This window comes from Pelodiscus sinensis, chromosome 6, assembly GCF_049634645.1.
Source record: "Pelodiscus sinensis isolate JC-2024 chromosome 6, ASM4963464v1, whole genome shotgun sequence".
Taxonomy (NCBI): Eukaryota; Metazoa; Chordata; order Testudines; family Trionychidae; genus Pelodiscus; species Pelodiscus sinensis.
The window spans coordinates 115,325,710-115,353,451 of record NC_134716.1 but is presented as its reverse complement, the minus strand read 5'-3'; the positions used below and the strand labels follow the sequence as shown (position 1 = coordinate 115,353,451).

Genomic DNA, 27,742 nt, shown 5'->3' with positions numbered 1-27,742 from the left:
AAGTGCAGGACTCTACACTTGTCTTTGTTGAATCTCATGAGATTTCTAGTGGCCCAATCCTCCAATTTGTCTAAGTCACTCTGGATCCTATCTCTGCCCTTAAGCGTATCTACCTCTCCCCCCAGCTTAGTGTCATCTGCAAACTTGCTGAGGGTGCAATCTATCCCCTCATCCAGGTCATTAATAAAGATATTGAACAAAACCGGTCCTAGAACCGAACCTTGGGGCACTCCACTAGAAACCGACCGCCATCCTGACATCGAACCGTTGATCACTACCCGCTGGGCCCGGCCTTCTAGCCATCTTTCTATCCATCTTACCGTCCATTTATCCAATCCACATTCACTTAACTTGCTGGCAAGAATATTGTGGGAGACCGTATCAAAAGCCTTGCTAAAGTCAAGGTATATAACATCCACTGACTTTCCCAAGTCCACCGAGCCAGTTACCTCATCATAGAAGCTAATCAGATTGGTCAGGCACGACTTGCCCTTTGTGAATCCATGCTGACTATTCCTGATCACTTTCCTCTCATCCAAGTGTCTCAAAATGGATTCCTTTAGGATCCCTTCCATGATTTTTCCGGGAACCGAGGTAAGACTGACCGTCCTATAGTTCCCTGGATCGTCCTTCTTCCCTTTTTTGAAGATGGGCACTACATTTGCCTTTTTCCAATCATCCGGGATTTCTCCCGATCTCCACGACTTTTCAAAGATAATGGCCAAAGGCTCCTCAATGACATTTGCCAACTCCCTCAGTACCCTCCGGGTGCATTAAGTCCGGACCCATGGATTTGTGTACGTTTAGCTTTTCTAAATAGTTCCTAACCTGTTCTTTACCCACCAAGGGCTGTCCATCTTCTTCCCATCTTGCGTCACTTAGCACAGAAGTCCAGGAGCCGACCTTGTCCGTGAATACAGAGGCAAAGAAAGCATTGAGTACTTCAGCTTTCCCCACATCCTCTGTCACTAGGTTACCTCCTTCATCCATTAGGGACTGCACACCCTCTCTGATCACCTTCTTCTTGTTGACATGCCTGTCACGTACTAGAAATGTAATAATGTAGTTGACTAAATGATTAACCAATAAGCAGGTGCATATTGGTTAATGCTATCAACTACATGCAAATACGCAATGCCCAACATCTCTGCAAAGTCATTTTTTAGCAGGCTGGCCAACAAGCTGGCCCAGTCCCAGTTCGTGCCAGGTCCCAACATCAACCCCCGCAAGAGGGGACTGAGTGGTAGCAGTGCTAACCTTTACAATTAATCATGTATGAATTACACACTTCTAACATCCCTAACACGTACTTGTGCTAGCTCACCCACGCTAGCACAGTCTTGCAAGTACAAACTTAGAACAGCTAAGCACTGCCACTGCTAGCCAGCAAGCATGAGTATGTGTACATGAGCAGGGAATCACATCCCGGCTCGTAGCATAGTCATAGTTTAAAAGTGTTGTACTAGCCTATTTGACGCTCCATCCATTGCAGACTTTTTACAAGTGTTGTATATGTATACCCTTGTATACGTGACATCAAAAGAATAGCATCTTATTAATAGACTAGAGTACAATAGGTCACCGTGCTACAAGCTGATCTGCATGGACAGACCTCCCAGTGGACTGAAAGAGGGCTCCACATCAGCATGGCACATGCCTGAATGGTTCATATGACTGCTGTAGCTCCCAACACATTAGATTCACTATCCCCTCCAATGTGCAACCATAATGAGTACACTTGTTATATAACTCCATCACTCATCCTTATGCTGCTAGAGGGAGGGGGAAAGTATTCCCCAGGTTCAAACATTTGAGAACATCAAGTACAGCCCAACGATTTTTAGATTAAAATATAATTAGCTGCATTTTTTAAAAAAATCCTCTGCCCTTAATCCCAGCCCTGTTTTAAACTAATAACCAGCTAGACTCCTAAAATGTACTTTAAAAGTGTAACACAGCACTGGTTAGAGTCCCTCCCTTTTGTTTCTGAAGTCTGCAATTACTGTAACATCAGCCAAGACAGAGAATATAAAATTAATTCGCAATAGAGGGTATCATTTTCAGTTTTTGGGAGGTTGTTATTCTGATGTCCCTTTGCAGAGAAAAATGTCATCACTTACAGCGTTTAGGCAGTACAAAATTATAAGGGCAGCAGTCAAAGCCAATATAGGTTGAACCTCTCCAATCCAGCCCCCTCGGGACCTGACCAGTGCCGAACCAGAGCATTTGTTTAACCACAAGAAGTCAATACTGTCTAGAAGCATTACCAACACTTCCACTGCTTATTGGGCTCTTAGACATTTAGGGGTAAATTAGAGCTAAATAAGAGCACAGAACACAGAGCCAGAACTGGTTGCTGTAAACAAACTTTATGGGACTACAGAGAACTTGGCCACACTCATGATAAGTGAATGTCCAGCTAACTAAAATCATGCTGGATCATGAATGTTGAAACACCAGAGTGCGCTGAACTGGAGAGGTATACCCTGTATAATCTCGATGGTGCTTTGTCCCGCCATGAGGGCAGGGGACTGGACTTTATGACCTCTAGAGGTCTTTCCAGTTCTAATATTCCATGATAACCTGTATTGCTAAACTGGGAATGCAGGATTCTAGTGGTTAGGGTCAGGCCTTCCAGCTTTGCTGTCCATCACACCTACTGTAGCCAATCATTGGCTGGGACTGTGCTACATTAGTGGTATACAAGGAAGTAACATCTTAAAACAACTGAGTTTCTCAGCTGAAACATGCTATAGAATTAAGGGAGGAAATTTTAAGCAACGACTAGTGATCGTGGCTGTCTCAGCTGTTAGTGACCAAAAATCAAGTAGTTTACTAGGGGCCTGATTTTCACAGCAGTGGAAGTCTTTACTTTCTGTTCACTTTAATAAATCATACTACATTTTTACTACTTTTTACACCTCCGCTTGCACAACAGAACATTACAGCGATGGGAGACTAACCTGGATTCTATTTTCAGTATGACATCTATCAACAATATTGCTAGCAAGGCTCCAGCTGTTGAAACTTTGTTATTAATAACAGCTGATCCAGGAAACAGACACCCAGAAAAGAACTAGACCCCTTGCTGTGCTTGTAAAATTGAGCAAATCGGGAATAGTCACCTTTTACTTCTCCACTGAGCAGATTTGAAGTGATTTAGATACAAACCAGACACTCTCATGCTGCCATTTGAACATAGCAGCTTTTCCAGTTTAGAAATTTTCATTTAAAAAGACAAAAAAAAAAAAAATCAAGTTTAGCATCCCAACACACTTGAACATCAGAAGATCAGCACTGTAGGCATGACAGCATACAGATAGAGTTCTGCCTCAGGGTAGATTATATGCATAACTGGGACAAAATCTCACATATTTGAAAAACGTTCCATCAGGTAAACCCACAGACCCAGTCTATAATGGGCAAGAAACTGTTCACAGCTGTTGAATAAACTATTTTTAAGCACTGTTTCCCAGAACAATGAGAACTAGGACTGGCTGGAAAACACCAATTTCTTTTTGTGAAAAGATCTCAACGTTTTCATGGTTGGCCCTGTTACAATGCAAAACTATGGCAAATATAAGACCAACCAATACCCCAGTGGTCAAGACATTTACTGGACACATGCAAGACCCAGGTTCAAGTCTCAAATTGAACACAGAAAGGATTTGAAGATGGGGAGTGCCCTAACCACCAAGCTATTGGCTATTCCAGGATCCCTCCCTCCATTTGAAACTATCATCCTTGACTAGATGCATCTTTTCAACAAGATTTTCACTGAAAGACACATAAATGCTCCTGCAAAACACATGATGATGTCAAGAAAATATTTTGCTATGGAAATGCTAACAACTTTTCCCCAGCCACTGTAATTAGTAGGCAAGGATGCTTATATTCACTTGCACTGACACTGTAGTGTCTGTATAATCTAGTATTCAGCATGAATCTAGAATCTTCACTACAGCTGGCCTCACTCCATGATAATAACTGGCTCAGCAGTTTGCGGCTTAAAAAACAAGTCAACCTGGATTTGCTTAATGAGTAGAAATACAAAACATAAATCAGTTTGTTTTTATTTCCCAAAAGTTTACAAGCCTTTCCCAAATAGTTCCCCAGGATATCGACAAATATTGTCAATATTTTTTATACAAATCATTAGGACCGTGGCTTTGCAACAGTAAAGATGTGCAAAATTAGAGATGGCATTATTGTCAGACAACTGTGTTTAAGCCTAACATTTTTAAAAAGTAATGACATTCTGTGCCTGACTAACATCAGGTGTGGTGCTTTTACACAACTGGAACCATCTTTGTTTGAAATTGACCAGGCTCAAGCAACAGTGGTTTATTAAACGCTTTTCAGAACTGGTGCCTAGTCTAAATACTAGGGATGTTAAAAGTGGGTAACTGGGTAATCATGTAACCAATGAAAATTTCAGCAGTTACATGGCTACATGCACCTACAGGTTTTATGCTGACTCCCAGTGTGCACCAGCTGCCACTCTATCATCTGACTTCTACAAAAACGGTTGCCTATTCCTTTTGCACTTCAGAGGTGCCCAGGGAGTGAATAAAGGCATAAGCCTACTCCACTATGATGTCAGATAAGGCAGTGGTTCTCAACCAGGAATACTCCTACTCAAGGGGTCACCTGAAGTTATCCAGAGGCTACATCCACTCAGCTAGAAATCTATCTAGTTTTACAATAGGCTACATAAAAAGCACTAACACAATCAGAACAAACTAACATTTCATATAGTGACTTGTTTACACTGCTCTCTGTACTACACACTGAAATGTAAATGCAATATTTATATTCTTGTTCATGTATTTTATAAACATATGGTAAACACAAGAAAGGCAGCTATTTCTCAGTAACAGCATGCTGGGACAATTTTCTATTTTTGTGTTCAATTTTGTAAGCAAGTAAATTATAAGTGAGGTGAAATTTAGGGTTACGCAAGACAAAGCAGACTCCTGAAAGGAGTACAACAGTCTGAAAAGTAGGGATTATAAAATAACAATTAATGAGTTAAACCTAAGATTTAACCGGTTAACTCATTAAGTGGGATCCCACTCCCACCACCCCCATGCACAGGGCTGCCACTGCCAGGCCCTTCCCCAATTCGCAGGACAGTCGGCTTCGGATCACGGCACCCCCCTGACTACTCCTGCCAACCGGCTTCTGCCCCCTCTCCGCTCCCACAGGACAGTTGGCTCCCAATCACCACAGGGCTTGAGCAGCCAGGGTGATGCTTACCAGGTAGCCAGTTACCCCTCCCCATCCCTCCTGGAAAGGTTGAGAGGCACTGCTATCCCTATTTTGAATAATTGCCATTAAACACATCTGTGAACCAGGTAAGAAGAGCTCGTGGTGTTCACCAGATGAGGCTGGTGTAGTAGTGTTGCTGCTTAGCTTTTCTAAAGGGATCTTCATGCCCACAGCACTTGAAGAGCATTTACCCTCTTACAACTCCATGGAGAGAGTCAGGGATGTGCTTGGAGAACAGTCTCTGTGCTTTATTTAGGAAGCAACACTGGAGCACTTGGGTATTAACAATCACCAAAAACACTCTTGTAGATCAGAGTTACACCACAGTGCATTTGAAGGGTGGCTCTGAGCACACATGCGGAAAGCGAAAGAATTGCTTTTGCATAAACAGCGTTCCCAGCGGAGGATATATGTCACCCAGCATGCATGTTAAAAGGCCCTCATTGTGCTGATCCAGAGAGAACACAAGTTGCTAGAGTCTTGGCTCTTTCAGCTCAAGCCATAGTAGCTCATACTTTTAGCCTTAGAGGTGCACAGTTGAAAAAAAATGTACAAGGCTTTCCTACTGTTTTAAGTGAAGTACATCTCTCTCTCTCATTGGTCACTGCAACATGGCTCATCATATACAGATTCCCACTGAAGCCAACTAAATGATAAAGGCAGTGAGGCAGCAAATAAGTCTGAGATGGCTTTTCCCCCCTCTGTATTCTCAGTATCGTCTCACTTGTAGACTGTTATTGTGCTCAATTCATAATAGGCATCCGGCCTTGACAGGGAAACATCATCTTCATCCTCCAGAGTCCCAAATACTAAGTCCAAAAAAAAAAGTAATTACTATATAATGGTAGCAACAGAGTCACTCAGGCTAGGCCATGGGGAGCACAGAAGCTCCATTTTCTATCACAATCACAAGTAAGAATGGCCGTTAACTGCAGTAGCCTCATACAGCAGAGACCAGCAGTGTCATAAATAGAGTGTCTTCAGATTTGACATAACAGGTTCTATTTTTCACACATTTGTCCCATAAACATACTGTAAAGGATAAAAGCTTGACTGTCAGCCAATAAGAAAAACTATGACCCCAGATTTCCTTTAAATCTTTCAGAATTACAACCAGCAGACAAAACACCTGCAGGATCAGGTGCTTTCTGAGAGGTCCTAAAACAACATCAACAAGATCAAACACTGTAAATGCACTAAAAGAATGCCAATGGTTAAACATAATAAACCACGCATATGCACAGTGCATTGCTGAAGAAATGCTACGCCAGACATGTCAAGTATATGAAAGCATTTGTGGATTTTCAAAACTCTACCTGGCATACGTTTCAACATGGATGATTACAACTGCTTTTGGCTCTGGACAATTATTTAATTCCAGTACCAGTCTGAACAAAAGCAAGGAGGAGTCTGGTGGCACCTTAAAGACAAACACATTTATTAGGGCATATGCTTTTGTGATAAACAACTCCCCATCATTAAGGAAGCAGAGCCATGATTTTGAGGGTAAGCCTCGTAACCAATATATCACTCACCTAGCCATTTGCTTGTAGGCTTCTTCTGCCACTGCAAAGATGTGAGGATCCATATCCCCCATATTTTGGCCACTGTATGCATAGATGACATCTTGTTCATAGATTGGCAATTGTTCATATGGGTTAATGGCAACAAGCACAATACCTAAATAAAACAGAACTTTGTTTAGAATTAAAACAAAGTCAGAATGAAAACGAGTAGTCCTGTGGCCCTGTAGAGACTAACAAATATATATAAACATCTAATATCATGAACTTTCCTGGGCAAAACCCATGGCTTCAGATAAGCACAAGTGGAGAAAAAAAGGGGGGGGGGGGAACTTTCATAATTATTGTAATTTTGAGAGCTCCCGCCTTTTTTTCCTCCACTCACGCTCATCTGAAGTGGGCTTTGCCCATGAAAGCTCATGATACTATATCGATTTTCATTGGTCTCTAAGGTGCCTCTGGACTACTCCTTGTTTTTAAAGTTACAGACTAACATGGCTACCCCTCTGAGACTTTTCAAGTCAGAATAGTTTACTAACTTTATCTTTTTTTAATAAAAGAAGGTTCAAAACACTGCATAAAAAAAAGAAATGGCCAAAGTTCTTATATTAGCTTTTCTTCTAATCTTGTAGAAATGGCAAATGTACTGGTGGAAAGAACAACTCAAAGTAAACTATGGAAAAGGGGTATAAAATATGTGAGATGAATCATATGAAGTAGACCCTCTGGGTATTTTTCCCCTGAAAAGAGTTGAAAGATGCTGCCATGAGCCATATCCACATAAATGAATTCTATTGGACTCAAAATATTTTGATTTCTGATCTTCAGATGATAATGCAAAACCCTAAGATTAACAGAAATTAAATGCACAAATCATGTTAAAGGAACATGAAAGATCTGAATTAGAGAACTCTACAATGCCACCCTTACTTCAGAGCTGCTTCTGGTGGCATCTCTGCTTTCAGACCTGGACTGCTGGCCAGCAACTGCCACTCTCCACCTGCTCAACTCAGAAGGCAGCACAGTGGCAAGCAGCAGTGCAGAAGTAAGGGCAGCAGTACAGGAAGGCCCCGTACAATAACCTTGCAACCCTCAACAATGCCTTTTTGGATCAGGGCCCCAACAATTACAACACAAAAGCAGAAATCATGAAATTTATTATTTTTAAAATCCTATGACCATGAAATTAACCAAAACGGACTGTGAACCTGGTAAGGCCCTGTACAGAAGAAATGAATATTAAGCAATGCAAAAAAAAAATCCCATGCCCTGAGGTAGACATATTGTAGTACTCACCACAGTAGGTATAGATGTGATTCGATTCCAAGAATCTAACCTTTAAATTATGTAGGACAGCTGGCTCATGGAGATAACTTAGAGCTGTCAGATCATTTTCTCCCACCAGAATATCTGGATTGCGCAAGAAGGGCAGTTGATTGGCTTTGAGATCAACTGGATATTCAGAGATCTGAAGAAATATACAAATTGCACACAAAAACGGTTAAAAAATAAGTACAACCCAGCTTCTTTATATTTTGTTTTCTACAAATCTAAGGATAATTCTGCCCTCAAAAGATTATTTGCATTACATTAGCACCTGCGGTCCCCAATCAGAATCCAGGCTTTTTGTGCTAGATGCTGCCCAGATAGCAACTTGCACATAGTGCCTGCTGAAGAGAATGGGAGTTCTATGTACCCACTGTGGTCACTTTTTAAAATATTTTCAATCGGTTTTGGTTAACTAAACGATATTGCTTTTGTATTTCCTATATTCCCTTGGTATTTTCCAGTACTAAATAAAGAGCAAATACTTTGAATATTGCACAAAGGGTAAGATTACCTGCCAATGGGCAAATTCCTCCCTTGCTGAATAAATGCATCTAATTTAATAGTGTAAATAAAGCTCAAGAAAGTTTTTAGGGGTGACCACGGAAGATGGCGGCACAAACTACCTCAAAAAATAGTACCATAATCAAAAAACAGTAAAGGTGTAAATTAATCTGACAGGTGTATCCTTATTTGTCCTCCTCTAAGGTCAGACAGACACTCAGAATACAGAATCCTTCCCTTCAACAAAGTTATTAGTAGACTTCTGTAAAATCTTAACAGGTCTGGAGAAAGTGAATAAGGAAATACTTTTTCCCATACCATAAGAACTGGGGAAGGGGTCACCAAATGAAATTAATAGGGGTAGCAGGTTTAAAAACACGCAGTCAACCAGTGGAAAGCTTTTCCAGAGGATGTTGTCAAGGCCAAGACTGTAACAGGGTTAAAGAAAACCTACATGCACATTAATGGAGGATAGGTCCATCAATGTTTATTAGCCAGGATGTGTAGGAATGATGTCCCTAGCCTCTGTTTGTCAGAAGCTGGGAATGGGTGATGGGGGAGGGATCACTGGATGATCCCCTGTTCGGTTCGTTTCCTCTGGGGTACCTGGCATTGGTCACTGTCAGAAGACAGGATATTAGGCTGGATGGAACTCTGGTCTGATCCAGTATATTTCTGTTCTTGTGGTTTATTTTATATGGCTTCGTCTACACAGCCGGTTTTGCAGGCAGTGAGTATGCAAATGAGGCACAGATTAGCATATTGCCACACCTCCTTTGCATAATTTATGCAAGCCATTTTTGTGCAAAGGGTTTTTGCAGAAAAAAAGTGTGGACGGGGGTTTTTTTGCACGAAAACCCTGTTTTCTGCAAGATCCTTATGTCTCTCTGGGCATAAACGTCCACACTACTGTTGTTCTGCAAAAATGGTATGTGTATATAGTATGCAAATGAGGCATGGGGATATACTAATCCAGGCTTCATTTGCATACTCGGTGCCAGCAAAACCGGCAGTGTAGACGAAGCCTTAAAATCACTTCATACACCTGATGCTCTATATTCCCTCAACCCTGACAACAGGGAAAGGATGCAAAGGAGCAAACAGAGGAGCACCGGAGACTTACGTGAGGAACATAGTAATGGCATTAAAACATATGGCTTACCATATAGTAAAGAGTTTTGGCTCTCAGCCAACTGAACAGCTGAGTCACTGATTAGAATTAACATGGTTTTTTTCACCCTTTTATCTGTAAATACCTTTGTTAATTCCCCCCTGGGCACTTCTAGTTTCAGACAGAGACAGGAAACATTTTGGATAGATGCCAGTTTGGCATTTACTGGATATATTTGTCTATGCTTTGGATGAGTTATGGTCCTGATCTCTGAACGCTCTGATGGCAGGTTCCTCCAGCAATAGTGAGAACTTCCTTGCGAAAGCAGGAAGAGGCAGATGAGAATTCCCACGCTACTTATTCCATAGAGCAGGCTGTTTGGTTTAGTCAGAGAGGCACGCATTAGAAAGAGTGGATACATTAGGAATGGCACAACCGGGGCAGCCCGTCCATACAGGTGAACTAGGCAGTCACCTAGGGCGCCAAATGGCAGCACAATATCATTGAGGGGTTTGGAGGTGGGGGCACCAATTGCATGGTTTGCCTAGGGCCCCAGTTGCTGGCAGCAAGTCTAGGGCCACCCCGGGCACAACAGATGCAACCGAGTGTGTCCAGAACAGAGGGGATGCAGATGGGTGATCTGTGGACCATATACATATCAATACTAGGTGGGCACAGCTATTCTCTCCCAACTGTGTCAAGTACATTCTGCTTGTTTGCCTCTTGACCAGACTAAAACAGCTCCAATTAATATTTTGATAGTTAATGGATGCTTATGGTGGAACAGTTAGTTTTCTTACTCCTCAAAAGACATGCTGGCGCAGTCATGTTTCAAGGCCTTCAGTTCCTCAGCCAATAGCAGAGACTACGTACCAGATATCTTTACAGAAGTGAAATAGCAATAGCGAGACTTTGTTCTCTTGAAATGTGACAAACTAAAGCATTCATGGTGCTACTACCTTGACTCCTCATTTGCTGAGGTATTTATGCTCCCTTTCACCCCTCTCTCAGTCAGCCTCTTCTGTCGACTTCCCAATTCCTACCTCCCCCAATTCCCGCACGTACAAGCATCACCAGAGGATTTAATACATGGCCATTATCATTCCCACATTCAAAACTTGTGTCAAAGACCAGGGCCCTCAGTGTGCTAAACGCTGTCCGGAGTCTGGTGAGTAATCATATGGTCAATTAACTGATAAGCAAAAGCTTGCAGGTTAATGCTACAGACTACATTCTTCTTCCCCACCTCAATACATTTTTTAGAAGGCTGGCAAGCAGCTGGACTCAGTCCTGGCTTGCACTGGGTCCGGGACCCATGCCCACTGCGGCTCTACATGTAAAGTGTATTAGGAGCCAGGCAGGCAGCCCAGTTCAGTTCCAGCAGCTCAGATCCCCACAGCCCCGGCAGGGGCTGCTGCCACCTCGCACTGCTGCCTCTTTATCAGAGGCAGCAGTGCAGGGTGGCAAACAGCCGGTCCATGAGGGGAGCTGGTTTTTAAAATGGCTCCCCTCGTGGATCAGCTCCCTCCTGGCACCCTACGTTGTTGCCTCTGATAGAGAAGCAGCAGCACGAGGAGGCAGGGAGGCTCCCCAAAAGCAGGGCTGGAGCACACCGGCTGATGGCCCCACCCCCAGGAACTACAGAATAATAGACTAACTGATAAGAATTCATGAGGTTAATCGACTATTCATTAACCAATATTTAACATCCCTAGTTCAGACATCCACGATGACAGTCCTTGCTGACAGGGACCACAGTCTAAATGGGAGACAAGGCTGACGAGAACGACAAAACAGACTAATAGGATGGGAGACTGAAGTAACCCCCACAAAAAACCCACACCACAACTTCACCACTCAATTCATGTTCTAAACAAAACTGTCCTCTCAAATTCAAAGAAACTCCCATTTCAAACTTGGCTCCTCTTCTCTTTCTATCGATTAACGCTGCTTCCTCTGATCCTTCTAACCAGCTTGCCATGGCTGCTGCCAAGCCCTTCTTCTCAAACATCTTCCTCCCATCTACTTCAAGACAGACCAAAGAAAACCAACAATAGAACACCACTTGTCATCACCTACAACCCCCAATTTAAACCTGTCCAACACATTATCAATAAACTACAGCCTATACTGGAACAGGATACCATACTCCAAGAGGCTCTGGGAGACAGACCCATAGTCTCCTATAGACAACCACCTAACCTCAAGATGATTCTTACCAACAACCACAGGACATACCACACTAATACCAACCCTGGTACCTTCCCTTGCAACAAACCCCGTTGCCAGCTTTGTCCACATATTCATTCTGCTGATACCATTATTGGACCTAACCAAGTGAGTTATAAGATCAAGAACACATATTCCTGCGCATCCAGAAATATAATTTATGCTATCATGTGCCGAAAGTGTCCGTCTGCTATGTACATTGGACAAACATCTCAGACACTTCGCCAAAGGATTAATGCCCACAAAACAGATATCAGACAAGATCACAAAGAAAAACCAGTTTCTTGCCATTTTAACCAGAAAGGACACTCTCTCAATGACTTAATCACCTGCATTCTGCTACAAAGACTTTTACATCTGCACTTGAAAGGGAATCCTCTGAACTGTCATTCATGTTAAAATTCGACACTCTCCAAAAAGGAACGAACAAACACTCTAACTATCTTACCCATTACCAAGATAGCTTCCCCAATTATCACTTCTAATACCATTAGCTCACAGATGTCCCACTCTCCCCACCTCTAATATCATCAATTCACAGACACTTACCTTCCTTCCTTCCCCCTCCCCCCCCCCCAGCAACCCCCTCCTGTTCTGAAATGTGATTTGTCCTTTTCATATGTGTTCATTTTTTTTAATTGTATCCTTTGGTATATATGGTTGTGACTATTTTCTTCCACTATTTGATCTGAGGAAGTGGGTCTGGCCCAAGAAAGCTCATCATCTAATAAACCATCTTGTTAGTCTTTAAAGTGCTACATTGTCCTGCATTTTGCTTCATCTTCCTCCCAGCTACTCTCATTTCCCCAGTTGATCCTCTCCAGCTGTCTTCTCTGTGGCAGCTTGCTATTGTTATTTCACTTCTGTAAAGATATCACTCAAGTGTTAAAGACCTTTTTGTATGAAATGTACTATGGAAATAAAACTGTATTGTGTGTTCATAGCTACTATTCCAGTTGCCAACATAAAGAAAGCTACAACACAGACATCACTTGGGTTTTAACTAGTCTGGGGCCATTCGGAAAGCCATCCCCACACAAGCGTTTGAAGTCTCTCCCAATCCACCAAGAGGTCCCGACTGAGATTGGAACCCCATTATATTCAGCTAAAAGACAAGCCCTGCCCTGGGAAAGCTTGCTAGCTAAATAGATGAGGGAGACAAAAGATGGGAAGAAAACCAGAAGCACAGAGAGATGAAGTAATTGACCCAACATCACACAGCAGGTCAGTGACAGGGAGGGGAACTGTAAAGCCATAACCCATTTGTGACAGGGTGTGGGATTATTTGTGACAGTCCCCTTGGGATTGTTCCCTGATTAGGGATGTTAAATGTCAATTAATTAACTAATCGAATAGTCAATGGGATTTCCATCGACTATTTGATTAGTCGATGAGGACTAGCGCATGTTTCGCCTTTGAAATGTACAAGAGTCCCAGCGAGGACTCTTGTACATTTCGAAGACTGGAACACTGCATGGAGCCCAGGGTCAGCGGGGGACTCCCCACTGGTCCTGGGCTCCATGCAGCATTCCAACTTTGAAATGCACAAGAGTCCTTGCAGGGGCTCTTGTACATTTTCAAAAGGAAGCTCTGCCACTGCGACCCTGCCCTGTCCCACGGAGCTGGAGCTGGGGGGAACCAGCTTTAAAGATGGCTCACTCCAGCACCCTCTCCTTTTCACCCCCCTTGCTGCCTTTTTGTGATAGAGGCAGCGGGCAGGGTGAGGGGGGGAGCGACTAGTCAACTAATGTGTTGACTATCTAATAAGATTTTACTTATCAGACAGTTGACTAGTTGATTAGTCACTTACATTCGGCCCTATCCCTGATGTGCTGTTCATGCCACTTACACCCATCTTCCTGCTCTCTGGGGCTCCTCATCACCTTGTCCTGCTGGGTCAAGTTGTCTCCTCTCCCCCAAGCAAGGTGCAGAGTTGGCGTAACCATCCCTATCCCTGCAGAGCAATGTAGACACTGAACCACTTCAGCTCTAGAAGGATGCAGTTCTAAGGTACAGTACACCAATCCCCGAATGCGACCAAAACTCTCCAAATAAATTAGTCTTCCTCTGTGTAAAATACACAATGAAAGCTCATCAGTTAAGCTCCCTCAATCAATGAAAGAGAGAGATGCTCAATGGTCCCCATCCACAGTATCAATTATTTACACTGGGCCTGACAGAAAACAGAAGTGTTTTTATTAAGTACAAACAGGATTGAAGTGACTGAAAGTGAAAACAAGCAGATAAAGTAAGTTACTAAATTAAAATGAATAGGAAACACATAGCTAGTTCTAATTCACTATACAACTTACAGCATACAAATTCTTACCCTAAAGAGATGTTCTTATTTCAGGCATGATCTTCAAGTTAGACACAAACTATTTTTCTCTGACTTGAGTTTCCAGCCCTCTTTGTAGCCTAGTGCGTCAGCTGAAGACAAATGGCTGACAGACTCTCCCTCCAGGGCAGAAAATTTTTGTTTTACATCCCACCTTCCACGGAAAAATACTAGAGTCAAAATGGAATCCTAGTACCGGGTGGTATGGTCACATGTTTTCCTAGGACCAAGCACCTTCTGGACTTAAAGTACAAACAGGGCTATTTACGAGTTGTTAAGTTGATCAAGTTGTTTAGTCTTGGGGGAGGGGCAGCACCAGAAATGGCTCTCATTAGCACACTTAAAATTATAAAATAGTCTCATACTTCACATTTGTAACTTCTTGTACAAGAATGATACGATCACTGAAATAGGGTATACAGATGCAGCAGACTGTAACATTAAAATTGATAAGTTATGTGAAGTATTTTGTCCACAGCATCTCTGAGTTTGCCTTTTGACTATAAATATGCCTATTTTCATCAAGCATTTGCGGGGGCGGGTAGGGGAGGGACCGTCACACCATTATCTTAGGGTTGCCAGGTGTCCGGTTTTGAACCGGATAGTCCGGTATTTGAGTGTTCTGTCCGAGAAACAAATTGAGAAAATACCGGCCATGTAAAATAGCCAGTATTTTCTAATTAGGTAAGTTTTATTAGTATTGTGAGTATCAGTATGTAGTTGCAAACTGCCTGGCTGGTAGACACGCTTGCACTGTGAGAGTGTGTCTACCAGCCAGGCAATATACAACTACGTGGAGGGGAGGGGGGGCAGGAGGCGAATCACCAGGGCAGTACTCACTTGTGCTTCGCTGGGACCATGTGCAGGACGGGCAGCGCCGCGGGATCTGTGCGTGCCCAGGTCAGTCCCGCTCCCCACCAGCCAGTTCTCTCCCCCTCCTCCCAAACCCTCCCGGCCAGCCCCGCTTCCTGCCAGCTGGTTCTCCCCGCTCCTTCTCCTCCTGATCCCCCCCCCAGATCCTCTCCCGACCACCCCTGCTTCCCGCCAGTTGGTAATCTCTCCGGGCCAGCCTCACTTTCCCCCTCTCCCCCCATCTGAGGTCAAGTGTGTCCGTTTTTTTTTTTTTTTTTTTTTGGAAGCCACCTGGTAAGCCTACATTATCTTAGCTAGTTGACGAAGCTGTCTCTTTAGAATGTGTAAGGAGCAATACCACCCATGCAACTTGCCAACTGAGTTCCTTTACTTCTGAAACAATCTCAGTGAAGCATGATCTTTACAAAAAACTTCACTGCTGCAATGGAGTTCTGTGAGGTTACCCCCCAGTCCTGCATTAGGATTACTGACCAGCTAGGATCCTGTGAAATGTCACACTGAGCCCACTACTTCAGAAAGACATTCATGACATATACTAATTAGCCAGGACCAGGCAGCACTGGAACCGGGAAGCTGTGGCAGCCCCGGGTTAACTGACTCCAGCACCTCCAGAGCCACAGCCCTAGCTCCCCAGCAATAGGATGGACTTGACTTCCCTGGTCCGGCAAACTCCCTCATTCAGGACAACTCAGATCCTGAGGATGCTGGACCAGGGAGGTCCCATCTGTACTTCAGTTTGGCACAGCTGGCCCTGAATGTTCTCTATTAGAATGACAAGCAGTGATCTAAACTTTTATCTTGCTGTATTTCAAATATGCACAGTTAATCCTACTCCATCTATGTACCAGTTGGAAACTTCTATCAACTCCTGTTAAGAGCAGAAAACAGATGTTTAGAATGTAGCCAGTCTTCTCTACAGGAGGATGAGTTTATTGCAGAACAGCAACACAGGGAAAAGACAAGAAATCCGACAGCGTGAATCCAAAGACGAATGTGTCCCATTCAACACATTTAATGGTTTTATAACAAACTCTCTTTCATCATATTGAAATGACTCATTCCTTTATGTCATGGCAACAGCAGCTATGCAGTTTCTACATCATACAAATAGCAAACCATCTCTGATCTTCCCCCCTTCTTTATCACCACCACTTCCAGCCATAGGTACATCGCCCAGAATGGACAAAACTCATCCTGGATGTTCCTATCAGACTCCCCTGAACATTGAAGGTTTTTAAGTGTTCAGTGGCTGGAATTCCAATCACACGCAGGAAGGGGAAATAACATCATGGAATATGAAATAGTGGTGAATACCACCAGCCTGTAGCCTTCGCATACAGCAGAGGCTGTGGCAGTGCAAAATTCATCCTCGTAGTACCATTCCTGATCTAGATGGAAAATTCCAGGGGGTAAAAAGAGGGACGGCCAACCATGCATCTTTATCCAAGCAAGCCAGTTGGTGCCAGGTGTGAGATGGCCCACAAGAACTCAACCGAGACCACCAGCTCATTTCACATCTGTCACATAACTCCTTGCTCAAATACAAGCACTACCCCGAAGCACTGGCCTCGCTGTTCTTCACGGAAGCCTTGTACAATTGTCTCGGAAGCAGAAAAGAGGTCGCTGATTATGGAGATTAAGGAATTCACAGCTGGCAATACAGCAGTGTGATGAAGTGGGGAGCATATTCGCTCTGCTCACTTTGTCCTGTTGCATGGGATTGTACTGTCCTGTGGTAATCCCGTATGTGTGCTAGGGATGTAAGCAAGTAGTCAGTTAGGCTTATTGGGTAGTCAACTCAACTACTTGCATTCCCCCCACCTTGCTGACTCTGCAAGGGGGGGGAAGCAGGAGCCAGTGCCAGGGGGAGCCAGCTTATAAAGCTGTTTTCCCCCCAGCATCATCTCCACAATGCAGCCTGCCCCTCTCCCTCGCGGCTGCCTCTATTAGAGGCAGTAGCACAGGGTGGGGAGGGGGCAGGGGAGGTTGCCACAGAGTAGCCTCTGCACAGAGTGGACCCAAGCTTGCCATGGGCAGAGGCTGCTCCTGCAGCAGCCCCTGTCCACTGGGGGGGTCCAACTCCCCACCGGGACCCCTGGGAACAAGGGCTGCTCCAGCAGTGCAGGCAGCCTAGCTCAGTCCCGGCTTGCGTCGGGTCTGGGACTTACCCCCGCTGTAGCTCTGCAGTTTAAATGTACTACACGATTGGCCAGTTACCCACCTCTTAACATTCTTGGTGTGTGCCTCAGTTTCCCTGGGCACTGTACCAATATTTAGATGGGGATGGGAATTTCGGTTGAGGCAGGCTGGCTGCAGGCAAAAATTTTCTGCTGGGTGCGTGAGTGACTTGGGCTGGCATGGGGTGCAGAGATAGAGGGCAGGGACATTGGCTCCGAGCCCCATCTCACCAAGATGGATTGTACTGCCGGCTCCTGCTTCCTGTGCTGACAAGTCTCTTCTATGCCATGTCTTAGTTGCCTAAAAAACCTTCTGTTCTACCTGCCAGCTGAGTCTCACATCTGGCTGGGGATGGGGGGTTAGGGCATGGTGGCTTCCCCACATCTCAATGAAAAACAGGAAGAAAGTAGTTTCCTGCTCGTTCTCTCTGGTAGCACGATGTAAGGGCAGGCAGCCCTGTGGGAGAAGAATGTGTGTGTACAGCTGATGAGAGCACAGGGACTAGACCGCTCATCTAAGGATACTGCGTTTATAGAGAGGCAAAAGAGATGTTGCAATGGACAGCTTACTTGGAGTGGGGGCTGCAGGAAGAGGAATAGGTTGGCAAACTTAGAATACATGTATATACTAGACACACAACTCTGGATTTCATTAGTTAGCAATGGGAGAGTAACAGCGAGCCAGGCTGGCAGCTGCAAGGTTAGCTCTATGTTCTGGGGTCATGCTGAGATTAAACACATGGGATGCCTGTTACTAGAGGGATCAAGGAAGGGAGATCAGAGTACTTGTCACTACAGAGGAAATCAGGAGGATTTCTTCATCAAGTGGGGGAGCAGTGTGGGTTTAGATAACTGGGCAAGACAGAAGGGAGGTTTATATTGCTCATTAGCTTGAGTAGCTACTAGAGGCATACTGAAAGGGCAAAGAATTTGAGGAGGTCCTGTGGAGTGGCACATGTGTCACATGTCTGTGGAAGGCTCTTGGCCTGTCAACCACAGGAGAAGACTATCAAGCCATGCAAGCAAATGTTCCCCATTCTCAGCACCCAATGCCAAGGTGAGTTACGCAACTTTCCCAGGGACGCTAGTACTCGGGCCCACGCTACTGGCAACTCTGCTTATACTGGGCCAAAAAGAATAATTGTTTTCATAACAGTCTAATTAAGCCCCTTTCGCTCCTGCTCCCCAGCGGACCATTCAGTAACAGGGTAACATACTATGTGCCAGTGTGAAACTGGTTCATTGGCAGGAGCTGTGAATTATTCACACAACCCTCGGAGAATTTTCAGTTTGGGGAAGGAGTGGCTGTTAGCTACTTTAGTAACACAGCATGTCGCGCCCTGGACAATTAAAACGTTGCCAGCTCCATGAAAAAAAACCACAATTAAGATGAAGCTGTTTATGAAAAATGTATTTCCTGGTACCATTACATCAGTCACGCAGACTGTAGGCTGTGCTGCTCTGGTGCTGAAATCAGTAAGATCAAGTTGGCTTGTTGGGGAATGTAGTCCTTTTAATGTTCCCTCAACAGAACAGCCATCTAACTTGACTGCACTTGGAAATGTCATGAACAATGGGCCTTTGTAACAAAAGAGCATCAGTAGAACTGACCCTTGTCAGAGATGACAAGTTGGTGAAGCTCTGCATTGTGCCTAGAGACAAGCGGGAACCAGGTCCACCACTTAGATGCTCAAGTTAGGGCATAAACAGTTCATAGGCCTATGATGATCCTCTATACCCAATAAGGTTACGTCTCCTCTGTCCTCCTTTAAGAAGTTACCTACCTATGAAAGCAACTGACAGTAACAGCACTGAGAATTTCCTGAGCAGAGCAGTTCTGTCGTCTCAGACTATTTGAGGAAAATTGGCAAAACCGTGTAGCTTATCCCAGTTTTCCCCTCTGGATCTCTCCTTCCCCCAGCAAAATAAACCATTCTGGCTATAAGACAATGGGTCTGTCTTATAACTGGTGCAGCTATGAGAGTTACAATTCATCACACCTTGCCCAACATAGCCAACAAAAAATTGTAGTGTACAGGAAGTCCCCGGGTTACGTCCAAGATAGGGACTAGGTTTGTTCTTAAGTTGAATTTGTATGCAAGTCAGAACTGGTACATATTGTAGGGGAAACTCTAGCCAAACATTTCTCCAGAGCTCAGTTTTATTCTCCCACACCTCACTTCCCTCAGTCCTTTATTCTCAAGCTGAGGTGTCTGCTGAGAAAAGCCGCTCCGTGTCTCCCTGGTGTGCTGGGGGGGGGGGGGGGCACCTAGTGTGGGGTTGCCTCACCCTGTTTGTAAGTAGGGATCCGATTTAAGTCGGATCCATGTAACCCAGGGACTGCCTGTAGACATGTCCTTTGGAAAGTACAGGTTGCCTGACCACAAATGTTGTGGGACTAGGGAGCCCAGCGGCTGCACCCAGGTCATGAAGACAAGACAGAACTGATTTCTCCTGGTCCAGCCAAGTCCCTTATTCGGGGTCGATCAGGTCCCGAGGATGCCAAACCAGGGAGGTCCAACCTGTAGTTCGATTAAAGAGGGCCCTCCAATCAAAATGTTTCACATTAGGCTCCATCTACTATATTTTTCCCATTGAACAACGTTCCTTTTAATTTTTCCATCCACGTGGAGAATACATTTTGTGATGTGCATCAAAGCATGTGTGATGCGCACCACCCATAGAAACACATGTTGCTGGCTGTGGGGGCTCTGCTAATGAGCAAAGCGGCATTTGCATCTCTCAAGAGTGGCTGCCAAAGCACTCAGGTTACAGGGAACACCGGGAGTGCCCAGTCTCAATGAGCTGTAGTTGAAAAACTGATAAGCAGATTCCCCCTTCCCGTCCACTAGTGAATTTAAAGATTAGGATCAGAATTTCCCATGTAGTAAGTATATGCATTTTGGAGAAGGAAAGCAGAGCAGAATTTTAAAGAATAAATAAACTGGCATTACTTTTTCTGACAAGTTAATTTAAAGATTGTAGAGTAACACTGGAGACAAGTTTCCTGTTTGTCACCCTCCTTTTAGCACCATTTCAAAAAAAAAAGACAAGCTCTGAAATGAAACAAGGTGTTTATACTGGAATAAGCTCAAAGAAGCTAAGAGCACACATACACAAAAGGTATTACTTGGCCAGTGATTTTCTCTACTCTTACAGTTTTTATTTTTGACCCTGATGGGTTTGAATGAGCAATAAAAACCATTTATTCCTTCCAATTCATCTCCCAAGGAAGTCATAACCTGGTGTTTGCAACAGTCACCATTTTGAAAATTTCTTGGATGTCACAGGCATACTACAACTTCACTGCAGGATCAAGTCCAAGAAGGTTGGCTGCGAAGCAGAAAACTTTTGATTTGAATACTAATGTCTTTGAGAAGTCGAAGCTGTGGCAAGGCAACGTATGGCAGAGTTTTTTAAAAGCACACCAGGAACATTTAATACTTCAGGCTCGTTCAGAGGATCAGTTGCAGCTTAGGTCTACCACTGACAATGGAAATATATATAACAGTAGTTAACTTACAGTGTCATCTTCAAATTTCAGGTGCAGGCTTTTATCTCCTTCTTTGTAATCCTTGATTATTTCTGCTGATCTCCACACTTCCTCGGGGTCAGGAATCCAAACCCTTGTGTACTGGGAAGAAAAAACACATGAAACCAGTTAGGTCAGAAGTGTATTTATTCACTCCTACTCACATTGCAGAATCAATGAAAAATTGTATCAGTTGCTTCAATGGAACCAAGAGCAAAACATTTGTGAATATATAGCATTGCATTACAGTCGTGAATCAGACGGCTCCTTGACTAGACTGGTTTATTTGCTTATTAACTGAGTATAAGATCAAGGGCAGTATGATACGCACAGAAATGCTCTACCTTGTTAAGGTGATCTCTGAATTTGATTTCACTGACAATTTAGCTTGCTATTGCAGGTCTTAAAAAGGATAGTGTAATGCTTAGACAATTTTAGGACAGCAACACTTCTTTTTTATGGAATGATTAAAGGGGGCTTTGGAAATACAAAACATGGTTTTTTGAAACACAAAAACACACACAACAAAAAGCTTAAGTAGGCAAAATATACACATTTACAATGTTATCACAAAAGAGCAGCTTCTCATTAATTCATCAATGGCTTCACCGTAAAAGCAGATACAACAGCTGCAGAGATGTCAGATAAAAATTGATGCCTAAAACAGTTTAAGGAAATTAAACATCACATTCAAAAGAGCTGCAATGAATATTCACATATATGTCCCTCAGAGGTAACTTGATACACTTGGGATTTCTTCAAATGTCTCAAACCTACAATTAAATCTCTAAATCTATGAAAGCCCCAATGCAGGACACAGTGTCAGAGACCAAAAATGAGAGACTCAGAAAAAATTGTACAGGTTTTCATTTATATTGTATATATAAAAATACCCACGTACTTACTGTATTACACAGTATACACACAATTCTGTTTAAAGAACATGCAGGTTTCATAATTAAGAAATGCAAGAAAGTTAATTTGCATTTGGCCCCCGTGCATGTATGTATTATGATAATCTTTAATTACATAACCCTCATACTATTTTTCATCACAGGAAACCTGTTTCATTTAGTACCGTTAACTCAGTTTTTGTTTTATACTTGCTCAACCCAAGTCCCCAGACTTTTTTTTTTGGGGGGGGGAGAGGCGGAATGCATAATATTCAAACTCTGCTCTGAAGACAAACAGCTGTTCACAGTGTTCCAGAAGCGCTGGGAAGGAGAAGAGTTGGTAAGCATGGGGCTGCTGATGGGTGAAAAGTGTGGGGGAAGAGAGGTTGGCCCTGGTACATGCGCCGCACTCACTAATTTTTCCCTGTGGGTGCACCAGCGCTGGAGAACCCAACAGAATCGGTGCCTTTGCACTATGGTGATGAGTGACACAGAGAAGCCCATGAGGAAATTAAGTTTGTGATGTTCAACATCTAGGATGGAGGGAGAGAAGGAGGAGGGAGGAGCAGGGACAGGGCACATTCAAGGCTGGAGGCAGGAGAACGCAAGGTGGAGGCTTAGGGGAAGGGTGGAGTAGGGACAGGACCTGGAGTAGAGTGGTTGAGCACCCCGCAGCAAATTTAAAAAGTCAGTGCATACGCGCTCTCTCATCCAGATGTGTCACAAATACTACATTCCCAAAAACCCAGTGAGGATAGAGGACGGTATGATCCTTTAGCAGATGGACAACTGAGGCACAGAGAGATGAAGGTCAAAAGTAGCCATTTTGCATGTGTGATATGAGTTGTTAAGCATTTGATTTCAAGTGGCATTATGTAGCCCTTCCTATGTTCACAACACAGCTGCAGTTGTGCAAATCAGACCCTAGGTCTTCCAGCTGAGCGCACAGAAAATGAGGAACAGGGTTAACATCCTATGGAAATATGGCTGCAGTGACCTGTCCAGAGTCACACAGGCACTCGGTTACAGATACAGAGATAGAATACAGCCTTGCAGGCCAGTGTTCAACTGACTAGTCTGAGACCATCCCTTCTCTTCCTGAAATCTCATTCATTACACACTTTCCAGCTTCTGGGAAAAATCAAGTCTCCTTTACATAACCCTCATTTATTCCCGGAACAGCACTACATGAGACAAGGGGGAAAACAGTACGTGATCATGTAATTGAAGACTACATGCGCTCAAACAGGCCCAATGACATTTTCCCAGGCAACCTCAATTTTGCTGTTTCCTATCTTTCAAGCACTTGACCTTGCAACTTTAATACTATTCTATTAACACTGGTTTTAAAATGTTTAATTTCCCTGGGAGAGAAAGAGACCACAAATTCCATCCGGCTGATACCTAGGTGGATCATCAGCAGGGCTAGAACTTTTAGATGCACCACACAGAACTCCGCCACTTGCACTAACAGCAAATCACAACAATACTAGATTTCTGGTACTGGGCTATGTAAAGCATGCAGAGGATGAAATGCCAATAGGTTTTCCACATATATTTGCTGACAGCAAAGGAATGCTGAGACTCGGGAATTTGGGGTTCTGTTTCAGGCTCTGAAGGGGAGCTAGCTTTAGGCAGCACAGCTAACACTAGGCTTGCTCTATTCTGCCTCACCATCTTCCCACCTGTTCTCATCCCAATCTTGTCTCTTCCCCTCCCCGAACTCTGCGTCCTATTTGCTTCTCCCAGCCAATTCCAACTTCCACTTCTCAGACTTCTCACCCCAGTCCCACTCTCCTTGCTCAGCCAGTCCCATTGTTCCTTCACCCCCACTGGCTCCTGATGGAATTAGTCACTTCCCCAATCCTGGCTTCCAGTCAACCCTCAAAACCTCTCCATCTCCCATGTTCCCTGCACCCATTGGATCCCTGAGCCAATCTTCCTCACGCCTGTGTTTCTCCTTCATACCACGTTGCCCACATAGTGCCAGTTCTTCTGCATGCCCTTGCTCCTCATCACATTAGTCTCCAACACGTGGTAGTGAAAGACAAGCAATCGAATGTGCGGATTGCCCATGGCAAGCTAAAGAAGAATGAGAAAGGCCCCCAACACACATCTATAATGATACTTGTGTAGGTCCCTTCCTGAACATCCCAAGGTTTCTGATAAGAAATCCCAAAGGCTGGGCTGTCAAGGAAGATTTAAATGTACATGTCTAACCTAAGCATTCCCTGCATCCCTGCCAGGAAATAAATCTGGAAAGAAGGGCAGAAGTGTTCACACATAACAAGATTATGTTGCTTAGCATCATAACATCATGCCCCAATGAGGTTGGATTCATTTCTATGGCAGTCTATTCGCTCCTAGATATCACCACGTAATGAAATAAATACCCACATTAGCCTATTTAAAAGCATCCTCCTATGTTAAGTGAAGTAGGGAGGAGAGCGATGAACTGCATTTGCTGCACTAGACTTGGTTTTGCAAACATTTAATCAAGCACCACACACATCACCGTGAGCTATTCTAATAGATCAATGGGACTTGACAATAAGCAACATTGGCAACAGGAAGTGTTTGCCCTACAAGACTGGGCAGCTTGGGCCTTTTTGCTGGAAGAGAAGCATCAGTTTCTTGCAACACAGAAACAACACACAAGAGCTGAATGAACACTGAAAATCCAATACCGTGAGTTTCACTGCTGCTGACCTCAAGTTGTGATGCTACGTTTACAATGCAGCACAATATGGGCATGTCTAGACTACATGGCTCCGGCGACGGAGCCATGTAGATTTATTTACTCAGCAAAGGGAAATGAAGCGGCGATTTAAATAATTGCCGCTTCATTTAAATTAAAATGGCTGCAGCGCTGTGCCCATCAGCTGTGTGGGGGCACAGAGCTGTAGTCTGAATGCTCTGCGGTCGACATCAAAGGCATTACAGGAAGGTCGACAAATGCCTTTGATGTCGACCACAGAGCATCCAGACTACAGTGCTGTGCCGCCAAACAGCTGATTGGCACAGCGCCACAGCCATTTTAATTCAAATGAAGTGGCGATTATTTAAATCGCCCCTTCATTTCCCTTTGCCTACAACCCTAATCTACATGGCTCCATCGACGGAGCCATGTAGTCTAGACATGCCCTATGTTGTCAGGGATATGGGTACTATGTGCTGTGAAACAGACATAGTATGAAATAAAATGATCTTTCACGGAACCAACTTTCAGAATGCAAAACAAGGACACCTGCCACAGCAGGCACACAGGAAACAGGCTTGGGAGGTGCTACGGAACTGTGGATAGGGCAATACTAGCCACTGGGATGAGAGTGCAGTGCCTCCTCTCTTCCCTTCCGTTTCTTACTCCCTCCTCTTTTCTTCACTCTTACTCTGTAGATTTGGCTCCCTATGCATGAGGTGCGCTGCTATGAGGACTCATCTAGAGGGAGGGTCTGGACTAGGAGTTGTCACAAGTCTTGTGACTAGGTATGTTAATTATCGGGTAAGTGAATAGTCAAGTAACCTCATGAATTTTCATTGGTCAATTATTCTATAGTGCCCAGGGGCGGGGCCAGCATCCACTGCATCAGAGGCAGCAGGGCAGGAGCTGGTCCACGAGGGGAGCCAGTTTAAAAACCAGTTCCCCTTGCGGACTGGCTGCCTGTCGCCCCTGTCTGGGGCTGGGGGTGAGCTCCCAGACCCGGCACGAGCCAGAACTGAGCCAGGCTGCCTGTCCGCCCAGCTCCTAATACACTTGAAATGCAGAGCTGCAACAGGGATAAGTCCTGGACCCAGCGCAAGCTGGAACTGAGCCGGGCTGCTTGCCCTCCTTGCTCCCAATATACTTTAAATGCAGAGCCACATCAGTGGTAGGTCCCGGACCCACCTCAAGCCAGGACTGAGCTGGGCTGGCCCGATAAAAAATTTACTGGCCGAGGGTGGGGGGGAGAGAGGGGGAAAAGAGGGAAATGCATGTAGATGTAGTCTAGAGTATTAACGTATAAGTTTTTGCTTATCAGTTAATCAACTATACTATTACATCCCTACTTGTGACAGTTCTGTTGGAGAGGAAGGGTCCTGAGTCCAATATGTATTCAATCAATGTGTTACGAGTTTCACCAGCTCAGCTGGTCATTTCTCTGCAGAGCTACAAGCCACAAAATACAAGGTCAACACCCAAAGAACAAAATACAGTGTTTTCAAGGACATATGATCAGTCTCATTCTTACTAAAAGACCCTTCACGTTCACATTGTTCTCTAAAACCTGTAGCCTGCTTGACAGGATAAACAGTGTAAATTATACAGCAGGAAACATAAATGGCAAAGGCATTCTATGCCAACGAAGTTCTGTATTTGCTTTTGTTAGTAAAACACAAAGAAGTTCCTACATATTTAAATAAGTCTTATATAACCCCTCTCGGTCACACACAGAACAAATTCATCTTTATATCAATACAGTTACATCCCTTTGAAAGCACAAACTGCTGTGCACTACTTAGGCTATTTTTAAAAGCACTTCAAGAGTTAAAGAAACAGCATTTATAAAAATAATTTGCTCTGCAGCTGATCAGCAATGGTTCTCAATAGGTATAATGCATAATTATTTTTAGAGTTGTTCAATAGCTATAGCCCCAGGATCCTTTATAGGAACAGAGCTATAAAAACATACCAGCAATACAAAAAGGAAAAAAAATACAAAAACATCTCTTTCTCCCTGGCACTGCATCTTAATTTGGGCCTCCCTACAATACCTCAGTGCAAGCTACATTTTCACCTCTAATTGTGATTTGCGTTCAGATAGAAATGGTGTCATTAAAAATCGTAGAATTTATAGCTTTAAGTTACCATGGAATTACACAAATACAGTGTGGCAGCAAAGACAGAGATTTTGACCATGCCTATTTTAACACCTTTTCATCCCAAAGCTTTCTAAACTGCATCACAAGCGCATAGATTCACTTTAGCCATTACTTGAATGCATCTACCTCTGGGGGGGAAAAAGCATCCAGATTTATCGCAAGCACACAGCACACTAAAACAGTGGAGAAAGTTTTCCCTCTGCCAAAAGACACAGAAGTTCCTGTAAGTAGTATCATGAAACATTTAATATCAATGTAGAGTATATAGGATCTTTCTTTCAGAGGTCTTCCCATCCATCCATCCCTTCCTTCCCCCTCACACACACACTTCATCTATTTTAGTAATATGAAAGGCCACATCAGCTGGCTGAGATCCAGGCAGGTAATTCAAAGCTTCTCCCAGCAAGATGCAAGTGCAACATACAAGAAATTGCAACTGTTCTTATTCTTTACCCAAACCATCAAAACATTTGGAAAACAGCAATGAGACGGAGACTGTATGTTAGCTTCTTAGTGTAAAAAGGAACAGTGCTGCCATGGCCCCATCAAAAAGTGTTTAAAAACCAGACATTGCATGTAAATGTTTAACACAAGTGTAGAAATGCTAGAGCTCAGAAAGTTAGTGGGAAGGAAAACATTTCTTTCCAACGCAATATTACTATGTCCCAGTAGTCAACTTCTCAACCTATTTTTACATAACATGCTATAGGAACATCCATGGAGAGAATTTTAGTTAATTGTTTGCATTCCCATTACAAATCCCATTTCCATTGGTTTGTTACCATGGGAAAGTTGACTCCAAGTTCTAAAAAAAATAAAATTTGGCCTATGAGATAGCGCATAACCCTGGGTCTTTGCAAGACACATGATTCTAGCATACGGGGTGCATCTGCGTCGGTCTGAGGATATTGGAGACACAAGGGAAGTGACAGAATATCTTTTATTAGATCAACTTCTGTTGGTCAGAGACACAAATTTTTGAGATTGCACAGAGCTCTTCTGCAGGTCTAGGAAGTTTACTCATGGTGTCACAGTTAAATACAAGGCGGAACGGACGTTTAGCATAAGTAGTTAACACATATTTCAAAAGGACCATTCAAAATGA

The 27,742-nt window shown here is 43.8% G+C and overlaps 1 protein-coding gene across 2 annotated transcripts in view; it reads right to left on the bottom strand.

The window, feature by feature from the left end:
• The window catches only part of MYO5B (myosin VB), a 328,467-nt gene that overhangs the window by 218,185 nt on the left and 82,540 nt on the right, over positions 1-27,742 (bottom strand). For both annotated transcript variants that reach the window (XM_075932680.1, XM_075932681.1), the window contains exons 2-4: positions 20,876-20,986; positions 8,091-8,262; positions 6,807-6,951 (exon numbers count right to left, since the gene is read on the bottom strand). In XM_075932680.1, the coding sequence (XP_075788795.1) occupies positions 6,807-6,951; positions 8,091-8,262; positions 20,876-20,986 (428 nt within the window). The remainder of the gene's footprint in view (positions 1-6,806; positions 6,952-8,090; positions 8,263-20,875; positions 20,987-27,742) is intronic.